This window comes from Haliaeetus albicilla, chromosome 2 (assembly GCF_947461875.1).
Source record: "Haliaeetus albicilla chromosome 2, bHalAlb1.1, whole genome shotgun sequence".
Lineage (NCBI taxonomy): Eukaryota > Metazoa > Chordata > Aves > Accipitriformes > Accipitridae > Haliaeetus > Haliaeetus albicilla.
This window is the reverse complement of record NC_091484.1, coordinates 70,621,933-70,634,732: the sequence shown is the minus strand read 5'-3', so window position 1 is coordinate 70,634,732 and position 12,800 is coordinate 70,621,933. Positions and strand designations below refer to the sequence as shown.

Below are 12,800 nucleotides of genomic sequence, written 5' to 3'. Positions count from 1 at the left end.
TTTGGCTTACCTCCACTGCACTAAGAAGAATTTCACCAAGGATTCAGTTGTTTCAAGCACACAGTGTGGTGGTCCTATCACTAAACCAAGAATAAACCCAGCCTACCAGTTACCCCTCCCTGTGGGTGCGTGGTTCTTTGTGTTTGTTCAGCATGCAAACCAGAAATACAAATCCCATCAGCACTGAAGTTTTACAACAAGTTCTAAAAACAAAACCCCTAGGAACTCCGGGCAACCTGAAAAGTTCCTGGTTTTTATACTGTATGAGGGGCTGCAGTAGTTTATCTAGGAGCAGAAGCAAGTCCCTCCCTTTCAAACTGGCACCAAGCAGGGCAGCAGACGGGCAGGTCTTTCCTCCTCTCCCCCAGTTCACTGAGTGCTGTGTCCTCCTGCTTCCCCAAAAGCGTGAACAGCTCTGCCTCAGAGGAGGTGTGTTATCACAGCCCGGGCTGCGCGACGAGTATTCGGGTGTGCTCGGGATGCTCCAGGCATCAGCTCAAACCCAGCTCTTTCCTGAGCCCTACTGGAAGCCAATACCCAGTCTGAGAATCGGCTAGAGCCATAAATACAGTTAGAGCACCAGAGACGGAGAGGCTGCGTGTATCTGGGTAGCATGAAGCAAAAGCAAGTGCTGGCTGCACGAATCAACGTATGTGCAACTGATAGCTTTTGTGTTTGCCTAGAAGATACATAATGCACCAGTAGTTATACAGTTAAATGTATTTCTCTTTTTGTCCTCCATCTGATGTTACCAGAGGCTTCAGAAAGCTATCTTGGAGATGAAAGACCTCCTAAATGACACCACCAGGAAAATAGCTATAATGGAGCATGTATTTTGCTTCCAAGATGAAAGTCACCTTCTTACACTGAGAAAGGCATCGATATTAAAACACACAACTACATAAACAAGGTTAAAGAATGTAAAATGTGATGCTTCTGATGGGAAGGGAGTGAGCTGGACCAGGACAGTTTCTACCTTTCTATTTACATTTTTCTAGTTATTTCCAGGTAAGCGGCAAACTATTTTAAGTCTTCTTCAAAACACAAGTGAAATTTTAACACACAATATAGGACCATGAAAATTGCCATACCAGGGCTGTCTAATCCTAAAGACTGCCTCTGATAACAGCCAACAATAGATATCTCATGGGAAGATACAAACCTTCATATAATGGACAGTGCTTATGGGAAAATTACTTCCTATCCCCTGAGGAGAAGACTGGTTATTTTATGCTGTGCTCATGTGGGAACCTTACACTTTATCCCTCTTACCTTGTTTAATTTAACAGTGAGTATTTTCCATTACCCTTTCAAATCCTTCTGTGATTCCTGCTACTATTTTAAAACTATAAATCCTTGGGCAGCCTGTACCACCCATTATGTGATGCTCTGATCCACCAGCCTTCCCTCCCCCAAAACATTTTCCTGCCTTTAATTTTCCTGAAAGAAGGTATCATTTATTCCATTTGTCAACTTGTACACTCTGTGGCACACACTATAGGCCAAATATTTTCACTTCCCGGTTGTACAAGGAGGGTCGCTGTAATTCGGTCATTTTTTTCCTGCTTTACTTTCTGGTCTGAACACAGGAGTCTGCCTTGATCAAAACGTTGGAAGCTCCAATATCACAGGCCACACTCCCAAGCCAGAGGTGGCTGCAATCTCTTCTGCTCAGAGCAGCTTAAACGTGCACCTCTAAGCTGTCAACAGGACATTTGTGCCACTCTCTTTCAGCCCCGTGTGCCCACCTCGGATATTCAGAATCCAGCTCTCCAGCAATGCATGGAGGTACCACTCCCACCCCTCGAATAAAAGCAAAGCACCAGCTGTGAATGCTGTATTCACAATACCATACTCCACAGACAATGTGACTTTATTCACAAATATGATTTTTACAGAGGTAGAACAAAATACTTTGTATAATTTTTTTTAAACTATATACATATAAAGAATATAATAGAATGACAAGAAAGAAAAGGTGTAAACAAAACAATATTATGCCATCAAATACAGTACAAACAGCATGCAAGAACAGCTTCAAATGAAACCTTGCTGGTGTAACTTTATTTCTAATGTGGTAAACGAAGAGTAGTAAAGAGTCATGCTCTAATTGGATCGAGTATGCCACAGCTCTGCAATTTTAATTATTTTTTTTTTCTTTTACAATAAACCAACAGGATAGCTTTCTTTTCACTGTGGTGGGGAATGCTTTTGTAATGCCCAATGTAATCTTAACAGAAAAATATAATAATCAAATCTACAAAGTGTACTCTCATTTAAAAAGCAAAACCATAGAAACTGTACAGTTTTAAAAAGCGAATTATCTCAACTGCTTCTTAAGAGAATTTTCTAAACAAAGAATAAAATATGCAGAATAAAAATTAGGAGAGCTATTGTTCTGTAACAAACCTAATCAAATACTTGTTTTCTATTCCAATAAACAGGTTTTTTTAATTAATGACTATTCTGGAAATTATGGGGTGGGCTGGGTTTTATTAATGTTCCACTTGACTAATAAAGCATGAACTCCTTACAGGTACTATAGCTGTCATTCCCCTGGGGATAGATGGAGATTGGTTCTGCATGCATGCTAGAGACAGGAACAAGGTTTAGTCATTGGTGTAGATTTAAAAAATATTTTAAAATGTTTTAAATGTTTAGTAGCATCTATAAAAATAATCTTGCTTGTTTTACTACTGGGTTGAGATTTGGATATGGGATTTTCTACTGAAATTCATTCTTGGCCCTCTCAATTGCCAAGGACTTCCACTGGATGTTACCTGGGCTGCACCAGGTCCCACAGACAATGGTCAGGAGCACTGGGCAGAGCTCACACCTGAAACACGTGAAGCCAACAGCAAACCCCACACCGTTTTCCCTGTGGCTAGGGCTGAACCTCAAGGATCTGGTCTTTGGGGAATGGTGCTGTCCTACCCCTCCATCCCTCTAAATCTCAGCCCTTGTCATGGGAAGGGCGAAGGCTGGAGAAAGCAACTGTGCTGTTACTCCTACAAACTATCAACGCTGGTGACAACCACCTCTCCATCCCTCACATCTGCACACACTGTGACTACATGAGCGTGGGGTCTGGTCAGGTCATGGTGGGCTGTGCTCGCTGCTGGGCCTGTGGGAAAACACGGTTTTCTCCCTCTGCCACAGGCTTTGACCAGAGAGGAAGGAAACTGTGAGCACTGGGGTTGAATTGCCCTCCTGCAGCTCTCCCGCTTAAATGTCATTTAAAGATTCATCCACAGACACAGCACCTGTAGATTCAATTTGTCTTTATCAAGAACACGAGGATGGTCAATATTAAACACACGCTGTTTATGGCTACGCGTCAGGCACCAGCCCAAGCTTCAATCGCAATAAGTTTACTCAAGATAAAGCAGAATATTGAACGGGGAAGGACGGTGGCTCTCATTTGACTCTGAGCTCTCAGGTGATGCTGGATTCCAGGAAGAAGCTCAACTCAAGCTGCCAGTGAACATGGGGCAGGACCCACGTCCAGTGCAAGTGGCCAGCGGTGGCCTGAACAACATCCTTTGCCAAATCACAAGTTAACTGCAGTGAAAACGGTAAAGAAATACCTGCCCTGCATGAGAAACCCATCTCTGTGGCTTCATCCATGGCTTTGGCATCTTCCCGGGAAATGGATTATCAAACCCCTCCGGATTGCCCTGGTGCAACTGAAACCTGTGTTTCACTAACAGACCCTGCGGCAGGTGATCACCCTCAGAAGCAGGGCGTTTACCGAGAGGTGAGAACAGGACGCTACCTGCAGACAGAACACTCAGTGTGATAGTTTACAGTCAACAGAATAAGCCTGACACCTCTTTGTGGAAGAACTGTACAAAACATGGCTGAAATAACAGGACTGTCAATGACATTCAGTGGGACAGACTCTAACCCTCTGAGTAAGACTGCATCTTTCTGTTGTGTAAACTGGTCTACAAGTATGAATAAAACAATAGACCCCTGCCCCATTAGCCTTGGGGAAGATTAATGCCCTCTAATCTACGCTAAATAAACTCCAAAGCATGAAGAGCAATATTTAAGTCCCACACTCAGCTGCTTGTGAATTAACAGGGATCACCCTGAAATTGCTATTATGAAATGCAAATATTTGCAAAAGAACAATTAAAAAATATTCCTGGAGTGCAAACGAAAAGCTTGTCAGCCATGTTTGTGGTATGCACAGGGACAGTCAGAAGGCGAACGCTAATGCATCCCATGGCAGAAATCTGTGCTAAAAACACATTAGCCCATTGGCAGTAGGTAATGGCACAGCATCTTGCTCTGGGAAATAATTCTACCCAATAATCGGAGGGCTTGGGTTAGGATGCCCTGATTTTGATTCTTTGGACAGTTTGTTTGGATATAACTACCTGTATTTTCAGAAAGCTGCAGTACATGGCTCACAGTAAATCTACTTCAAACACTTGCTGATACTGCTCAAACTGATCTCATCTGCCCTGATCTGCAATTTTGTGTTAGCTAAAGTAATAAAAGAATCCTGTTAAACCTAAATTATCAAATGAAAAAGGCAATTTTCTCATTCATACTCCATTAGTTTTTTTAGTTATTGCTAGGAAAGCTCTAAAATGCTTAGGCCATAAAATAAACATGTGGCTTAATGTACAGTATGTGTACTTAAGAGGATGATGGCATCTGCAGTAACTGCTCTGTACTGCTATAGTAATGGAACGCACAAATGAAGCAACAGCACATACCAAGCAAAGCATACAAAAATGTATGGCAAAAAGTAACAAGCCTTCTGCCTTTTTTTTTTTTTTTAAATAACTCTTTAATTGCTAAAAAGAAGAAATCACCAATATCCACACCCACAACACAAAATTGCAACATGGTTGATTTCGACAGATGCCTGTTACCTCTGTGCCAGCAAAACTCTGTGATATTGTCATCTTTAACATTTCACTGATTAGAAGTTTATAAAAGCTTCCCCTTCCCAAATTAAATTCAGTGATATATTTTCCAGTGCTGAAGTTAAACGATTAACTTAATATGGTTTCAAGCACACAACACTGTTAAGATTTTGGAAAAAAAAGCACCCCAGATTCTTAAACCATGGAGATGTAGGATAACATATGAAAAAGCATCGAAGTATTCACTTTTGAAAATGAAATTAAGAGCCTAGATCACATAGGTACCTTTGATGATTCTACTCAGGCCCTTCATTCAAACATATCAGAGTACTTTCTATCAATAATTTAAATTCCTTCAGAAGAGTACCACAACTAAAGCTATGAATTCACATAAGCAAGATTGCATAACCAAACTATTCACAGACACATTTTAGCATTACTTTGCAACAGTAGGCATTAGGATTTTGAGAACATAAGAATCTCTGAAATTCAACCCGTGTGCTTCTTTATCCCTTAATGGTTAGTTAAAATAGGTATCATTCAGAACAAGGAGCAAGCAGAAAGGTGCAATGAATGTCTGGATCAGACAGACTCGATGAGAATCATAAAATGCAGATTGGAGATTTCCCCCTCAGCCAGGCTTTTACAGAAATATATTTTTCCCGGCTAAAAAGGATGGCACAGCACAGTTTTACAGAGGGAAATGCAAAAATATAAAGAGGAGAGTCCCGTTTTCTTCCTCAGTAATCCCATAAAATCAACCATCTGTTTCCACAACAGCTCCGGACATTTACCTGACTGCTGACAGGGCCTTTCCCCATCACCTGAGGTGAGTCTACACTCTCCTTTTCCGCGCTGTCAGTGGTAGGTACACGGTCAGAGTTGTTGTGCTCCTTATCCCCCAGCTTCCCATTAATGTGACCAACTCGTTCTCCCCAGTTGCAACAACTGTGCAGGCCTACTTACTTACAGTTCAGATTTTCTTCCATTCATGGCACAAAGCTGAAAAGTAAACAACAGTTAAGAAAACATTTGCTTGCCAAAGCCCAGCATGAGAAGGTGCAAGCTCTCTTTGCCAGAGCCTGGACCTGTGTTTACTCACACCCTCAGCACTGTTTCATGCTCTAGCTCGGCATTGTATAGGAACAATCACCATCCTCTTCAGGCCCCCCACCCCCCATTCAGCCTTTGAGAAGTTACAGAATATAACAGAACACTGTTTTCTGAGACTATATTGACTGCACTAATTACCCACAATACTGTATATTTGCTATTAAGAACATAAATGTGTGCTTTCAAAGTGTGACATTCAGGGCTTCGAGGATGTGAAAGAAATTAGGTGGATTGTTCTGTCACTTAATCCGAGGCTTCAATGTACTTTTAAAAACTTGTTTAAAACCCCCAAAACCAGAATACACATTTTAACTGTTGAACTTTTACCAGCTAAAGGAGTTTGTAAGGACCCTATCACTATGTGGTTACAACAGAAGATACACAGTTAAGGTCAGGTTACGGTTTCCAAGAACATTCACAGGGACTGAGGATGAGGAAAACGAGGGATGGATCCTGCAGGAACCTTTGGGAGGCCGAGCTGCTCACTGGGGAAGTGCCTTGAGTATTGCATTCACTTCCTCTGCAACCGCTGTCAAAGCAAATTCAAACTGCTCCTGTGGAGAGAAGAAACGCATACTCTGAATAATAAAACACTTTCCAAAAGCCTGGTGCACTATTCCGCAGCCGAGCATCCTCAAGACATTGTTAAAAATATGAATATGCAGGAGGAACTGTACACTGCAATGGGAAGGAACAAAATGTTCTGGGATTATTGATGCCATATAACATCTTTGACAGCATCTTGAAGTTGGAGTCATTTTAATGGAGAAAAATGTTGGTAGCAGAAACCAAGCTATTGGGACACAATGATGTATTGCAATTGCATGGTCAGAAGGGTTTGGGAGTAGTTGATCACCAGCCATTTCCTTCTGACACAGAGATGGAAACTTGTTAACATAATTGAGATATGAAATAGGTGAGATGCTGCAAAGCAGAGCCTTTGGCTTTTCTCAAGACTGTTTCTAGGTGAAATCAGCTGGAATAAATACCTCCTCACTGTATATCTATTACATAGAACAGTATCTGCTTTTTGGTTTACTTGTTATTCTTCTTTTTCAGCCTCCCTTTTTAATGGCATTTCTGCACCCACAAATTACCTAATGACGGTTAGACCACTCCTATTTAAGAAATACTTGGGAAGGCTTTTCTCTGCTATTAATTTACTGTAAGCATAAACCCAAAATTACTAACGGGCTTCCGGGCTGGGTTGGCAGAGGTGTGAAGGACACAGCCATGAATGGCCACCTCCTCTAAGTTCTACCCTAACACACTCCTGAACTGTGTAGTTCTACAAAAGGACAAAGGAGTTTTACTTCCTCAAGGTTAAGAGGTGTTATATTTTCTAAGCAAGTAATTTTTCTCAGAAATTTACCTTACTGAAGTGTCTGACAGGATGATTTGGCATTTGCAGCTTTTCAGATGAAAAAAGAAAAGAGGGCAGTTTACTCAGAATATAGGCAAATCAAGGACACCAGACAAGGACTGTGGAGAAGTTTCTGGATTTTCTAGAAGTACTCCAGTGGTTTAAGCCAGCCGGGGTCAAGAGCTGCTGAAGAACCGACTTTAAGAACGGAGGTCTGAGATGCACCCTGCAAAGCATCCTGAGATCACTGCTGGGATACTCTCTGTGTCTCCAATTAGAGACCTGGTGGTCTGGTAGGTACCACCAGCCCCTCAGTTTGCCCTGCCAGGGGCTGTGCGGGATGGCTGCAGGTATGTACGCAGCAGTGGTGGATGGCTACAGAACACGGCCAGCCCCCAGAGGTGATTACTGGGCTAACAGCATTCATTTTCCACAGCGTTTCACTTTACTGTGGAAATCTGCTGGAAGGATGAAAGAACAAACTACAGATGTGCAACTCGTAGTTCAGAAAGGCAGCTGACTTTTAATTCCTGCAATTCAGTGCCAATCTTCTCTGCCTTGTCTTACCCCGCTGCAGAGTCATCTCCCATGTGGAGATGCCTCTGAGACAAGCAATGATGGGCACAGTTCCTGAGCAGGAAAAGAAGAACAAAACTCAGAATAATTTCTCAGAGACACTGACATTCAAGAATTTTGCTGTCTGCTTGGTGCTGTCAAAGTGGCATCCTTGTACATTTGCTGGACTGCAGCCAATAGTTTTTAATCAGATATCAGTTCACCCTAAAGAGTAGGACTCACCCTCATTAGGCATAGAAAATGGTGTATATGCCTGCCTATGCCTCCCCGCACTCCCCAAGGTCTCTGCAATTAAAGAAAAGACTGGAAGTGCTGGTGGCCACCCAGGAGCATCAGTTGTATTTTAACCAGAGTACACCGAATGTGTGAGAGGAGCTGGAGGGCAGCGGAGGCAGAGAGGGCATTCATCTGGCCATGCCGTGCCAGAACCAAACCGGGTGCCTTGTACCAGCTCAAAAAGCTTCGGGAAATATGGGCTGACGCATGAGAAGTGCTCGCCTCTGGGAAAAAGAGCCTTGGCAGGAGCAGCCGGCAGCCGCTGGACCCCATCGGTGCAGACCTGCGAGGCGAGAGACCGGTGGAGCAGCCTGGGCAGGGTGGGAGACCTTTGTGCTGGGGCTGGAAGGAGGGGGGCAAAGTAGGTGCTCCCGGGATGCCGGCACTCAGGTGTGAGCGGGACAGCTGGTCCCCGTCGCTGCCAGTCCTTCGGGGAGTACAACAACAGAAGAGGCTGATCTGAGCACGATGGGGTTGACGTGGTGATGCAGCCAAGTTTTCAGAGATGTGCAGATGCCTCTTCCAAGATGTGGGCGTCGGTTCGGAAGAAGGGAAGCTGCCCATGGCAATGAGGCTACCTAATGTGCTCTTCATCTGAGTATTTTACAGTCAGGAAAAGCTTGTAAGATCAGGGGCTACGATACTTTAAAATTAGTCCCATTCCTGAAAATAACTTGTATTACTCTAAAGTTATTCACTGAGCAAATCTGCCCTTTAACCTTGTTGGTCCCAGACGTGTTCACCTTATTGTAAAGACCTGTCAGGCTGGAGATCATCTGACCTGCGAGTGCCTTTACCCTCACGGAGGCGTAGTCCTCATGGGAGCACAGGCCATCATTGCACCACCTGAGGAAAAGTGTCTGCCTCGCCCGAGGACCGTGGATTGATCAACATGAACTCCCAAGTTCAGTATGGATTTTGGAGACAAGTTCAGTGGAGACCACCGGCTAACACTAGGTGTGACCTTAAATTACTGAGGCAAAACAACTTAAAAAGCATCATCTTTACAGCCAGAGGTCAAAACTGACTGTGAAACACTGCAGTAAAAGGGACAGTAGAGCAGACACATGAGATGTGTGAGGATGTGGTCTCTCTCGGATGGCACAGCTGAGCTCTTCCCCCTCCTCCCTTCTGTGTAATATGCACAGGTGAAATGCAGATACTGCAGCTTCCATTGATGTGTATCACACCCTCCAAAGAAAAGCCTTTACACACCTTCTGCGCCTTTCCATGAGAACAACCACAGTTAGAGCAAATTAATTTCAGTAAATTTTAAAGGAGCTCAGTTTGTTGTTTTGTACAGCTACACTATCATTCACATATGCTATTCGTATGTACAAGATTGACTGGAGATGAATTTTAACATCTAGCTTTTCCTAGAAAACAGAGCCGGACAGGCATTTTGTGGTGTCAGTCCACCTATAATGCAGAGGTGACAAGAATATATTTAGTAAAAAATAATAAGCTATGTTTCATTTAGTAAAAAATAATAAGCTATGTTTCATTAAGTCTATAAATAAAAATTCCCAGGAAAACAAACTGAGAACAGGTAGCATATATGACACAATAAAGAACCTTAGCTAAATATTACAGATTGCAAGAGGAAAGATACAGGAGAGAGAAAAAAAGGAAATATATATTTTTCCCATCACAGAGAATACACTTCCTCCTTCATTACTTTTTCCTCTCACATGTGGCATATCAATTCTATTTTATGATTCCCCTGCAAAAAAAATAACAAACCCACAAACCCTCTATTATGCTTCTCAGAAATGCAGAATGTCGTTATGATAATTTCATTACCATTTATTATATACAGTGCTTTTGAATTAAAGATCCCTTCCAGAAGACAAAATGTTGCAAACAAATCTTTCACATGCTTATTGAAAATGTGGAGCGCTGCCTGCTGGAAACACAATAACATTGCTGAAGTAAGTTGGTGTTTATTTTGCCTAGGGATATTCTGTAATTGGCATTTCTAACCTGACTTTTAATCCATCGTTTTAAATTACTCCAAGAGTCTAATATTCCTCATTTGTATTCAGTGGGGAAAGCACAGGGGTTTGTTTAAATCCATCAGAAAAATTCTCTGGGGATCATGCATTGCTAGCATGTAACCAGATATTTATAATTTGCAAGACATTAGCTTGAATAAGTGATTTGGGTGGTTTTGAGAAAATGACAATGATGGAAGAAGGAGCAAGAGGAGAGATAAGCAATATCCTGAGAAAATTTTTCATCCTGGATGAAAACACAGGATACGTTTCTTTTCTGGAGCTTTTCCAGATAAATGTTTGGAGGGGAAAAACACGTCTCGAGTGAGATTTTCATGGGACTTGGGTAACTACTTCTGAGCTAAGTAAGAGAAGTTGTTCACATAACCTCATCCTTTGGTTCTGGAGCTATGCTTTTTCTTTTGTTGAAGGCAACAAGCTGTAATTTCTCTGCTCTGAGAGGGAAACTGGAATCTGAGCTCTATATTTCTACAGAGCTGCCATATATTTTGGATGCATTTACAGAGTAGTTCAAAACTTGCATCTTCCCTCAGAGTAAATATATGTGACATTGGATATGGTGTGCTATATGCATTTTTTTTCCAGTCTGAATAATCAGAGCAGAAGAAAGATTTGTGCAATTTTATGTCTTACTTGCAGATAAAGATTAGTCAGCTTTGACTGGCTCATCTTTATTTTTCATGCACTTACTTAATTGGTAAATAATAACTAATGTCCCCCCAACTGTTCTCCAGCCCCACTTCTCCTAGTATTAGTGGGAAGATAAAATGATTAGGAAGAGATTCAAGAAAAGTTATGAACCAATGATTCCTGCAACACACATTTATTTCACCTTTGTCCCTCAGCAATTTCAACTCCCTAAATGCTGCAGACTTTCCTATCAGTTCCAGCCTGGCCAAGACGGAGTGCTGTCACATTGCTCTTGTTACTCCGTTTGGGGCTATAACTCTCATTCGATATTTTATGATGTCATACACTGATTTATTTGGTCTCCATGCCATGAACGAGTTTCTTTATTGTCCTATTTGTAGCTCTTAACTTGCAGCAAATACCACAAACTATCATTCCATACGTGACTGAAATTGTTAATAATAGAAAGTTTCATTTCTAATTTGAGGGACTATAATCACACCATCAGCTATCTTTAAAAGTTTTACATTGTGGAAAAATGTCAAAACTATTACAACTGACAGGAATTATAGAGCAAAATGTTCACCTCACCAAAGGGTACAAATATAGTTACCACGCTACATCCATAAAGGACACGGCTTTAGGCACAATGTAAGCTCTTCCATTCAAAAATACTAAAAATTACTTGATTTCCTACAAAACTATATCTCCTTTAATTCAAAACTTTTTTTTTTTCAGGAAAAAAATCAAATGCAGCAGTTACATTCTCTTTAATGAGTTTAAGCTTTTGAAAAAATATTACATGCACAGATACTCTAAGAAAATAATCCATATTTCAGGATGAAAGCAAGAGCATTCTTTCAAATGCACATTTTCTTTAGTAGGCTATAGATTCTTGTCTTGACTGCCCTTCATATATGGTAATCAAGATAGATGTTGGAGATGTTACAAGAAAGAGCAGTAAACACCAAAGAAAGTAGCCTAGATAAATCTTCAGCATAAATAAACCTCAGTTGGTAGGGAGCCAAACAGAGTAATCAGCAAGCGACCTGCGTTAAATTAGGTCATACTCTCTCTCTTCTGTCATGAAAACAACTACTGTGAAAGACCTTTAATGTATTTAAAATCCCAGTGGATTTATTGACAGTACCTTTGTCTGGACCATGCCTGGTCTCTGGTCCCTCAAGTGCTCCAGGGTAGCAGCAATATCAATCTCTTTAGCACCTGCAACAAACCACAAATTGGGCTGAGTTCAGAGCACAAGATAATCCATGCTGCATCTGTCAATCTCTTGCTATCGGGTTCCCTTTGGGCTAACAGTCCAATTGAAAATTATTACATCCATCTCTCAGCAGACTTGGCAGGCAGCTGCAATTTTTGTGTTCATATAGAAAAATAAGAGGTTGGGGCAGCTTTTATTAACATTAATTCAAGAAAAGCCAGAGAAAAACAAATTCTTAAAAATGCATCTGCACCTAGAGCAGAATATATTTTGCAGAACCTAAGGGTCTGTTGTGGCAATGCCACCGAGTGCCCCTTTGTCACTTCTAAGAGTATGCACTGAATTAGGGCCCAAACCACACAAAGATTTATGCTGTTGAAACAAGATTTAGGTGAACTTTTGTCACCTGCAGCCGAGATCCAGAAAACCTGCCTGTGGCTTCTTAGTTCAAGACCTGCCAGACCACCTTGCCGAGCGATCACTCTTTCAGCCGGCAAACCTACAGCATTTTCTTTAGGTTATACTTTGGATGTCGGGATACCGCTGCTGCGCAGTGCTCAGCAGCACCAAGATGCAGAAAACAGGCACATGCAGCCTAACTGCTGCGGGGACTGGCTCCCTTCCTCGGTGCAAATGGAGGTGCTTTCTTTTAAGACGTGATCTGTGGAGAGCAAAGCAAGTCCTTGTGCTTCTCACCTTTCTTGTAATAACCCAGAGCCTGG

The 12,800-nt window shown here is 41.9% G+C and overlaps 1 protein-coding gene across 1 annotated transcript in view; it reads right to left on the bottom strand.

Annotated features, from left to right (window-relative positions):
* Positions 1 to 1,840: 1,840 nt before the first annotated feature.
* The window catches only part of PTPRN2 (protein tyrosine phosphatase receptor type N2), a 664,689-nt gene continuing 653,729 nt past the window's right edge, over positions 1,841 to 12,800 (bottom strand). Inside the window, 2 exon segments of the mRNA XM_069799855.1 lie at positions 1,841 to 6,550; positions 12,007 to 12,080. Coding sequence (XP_069655956.1) covers positions 6,479 to 6,550; positions 12,007 to 12,080 — 146 coding nt within the window. The 3' untranslated portion in view covers positions 1,841 to 6,478.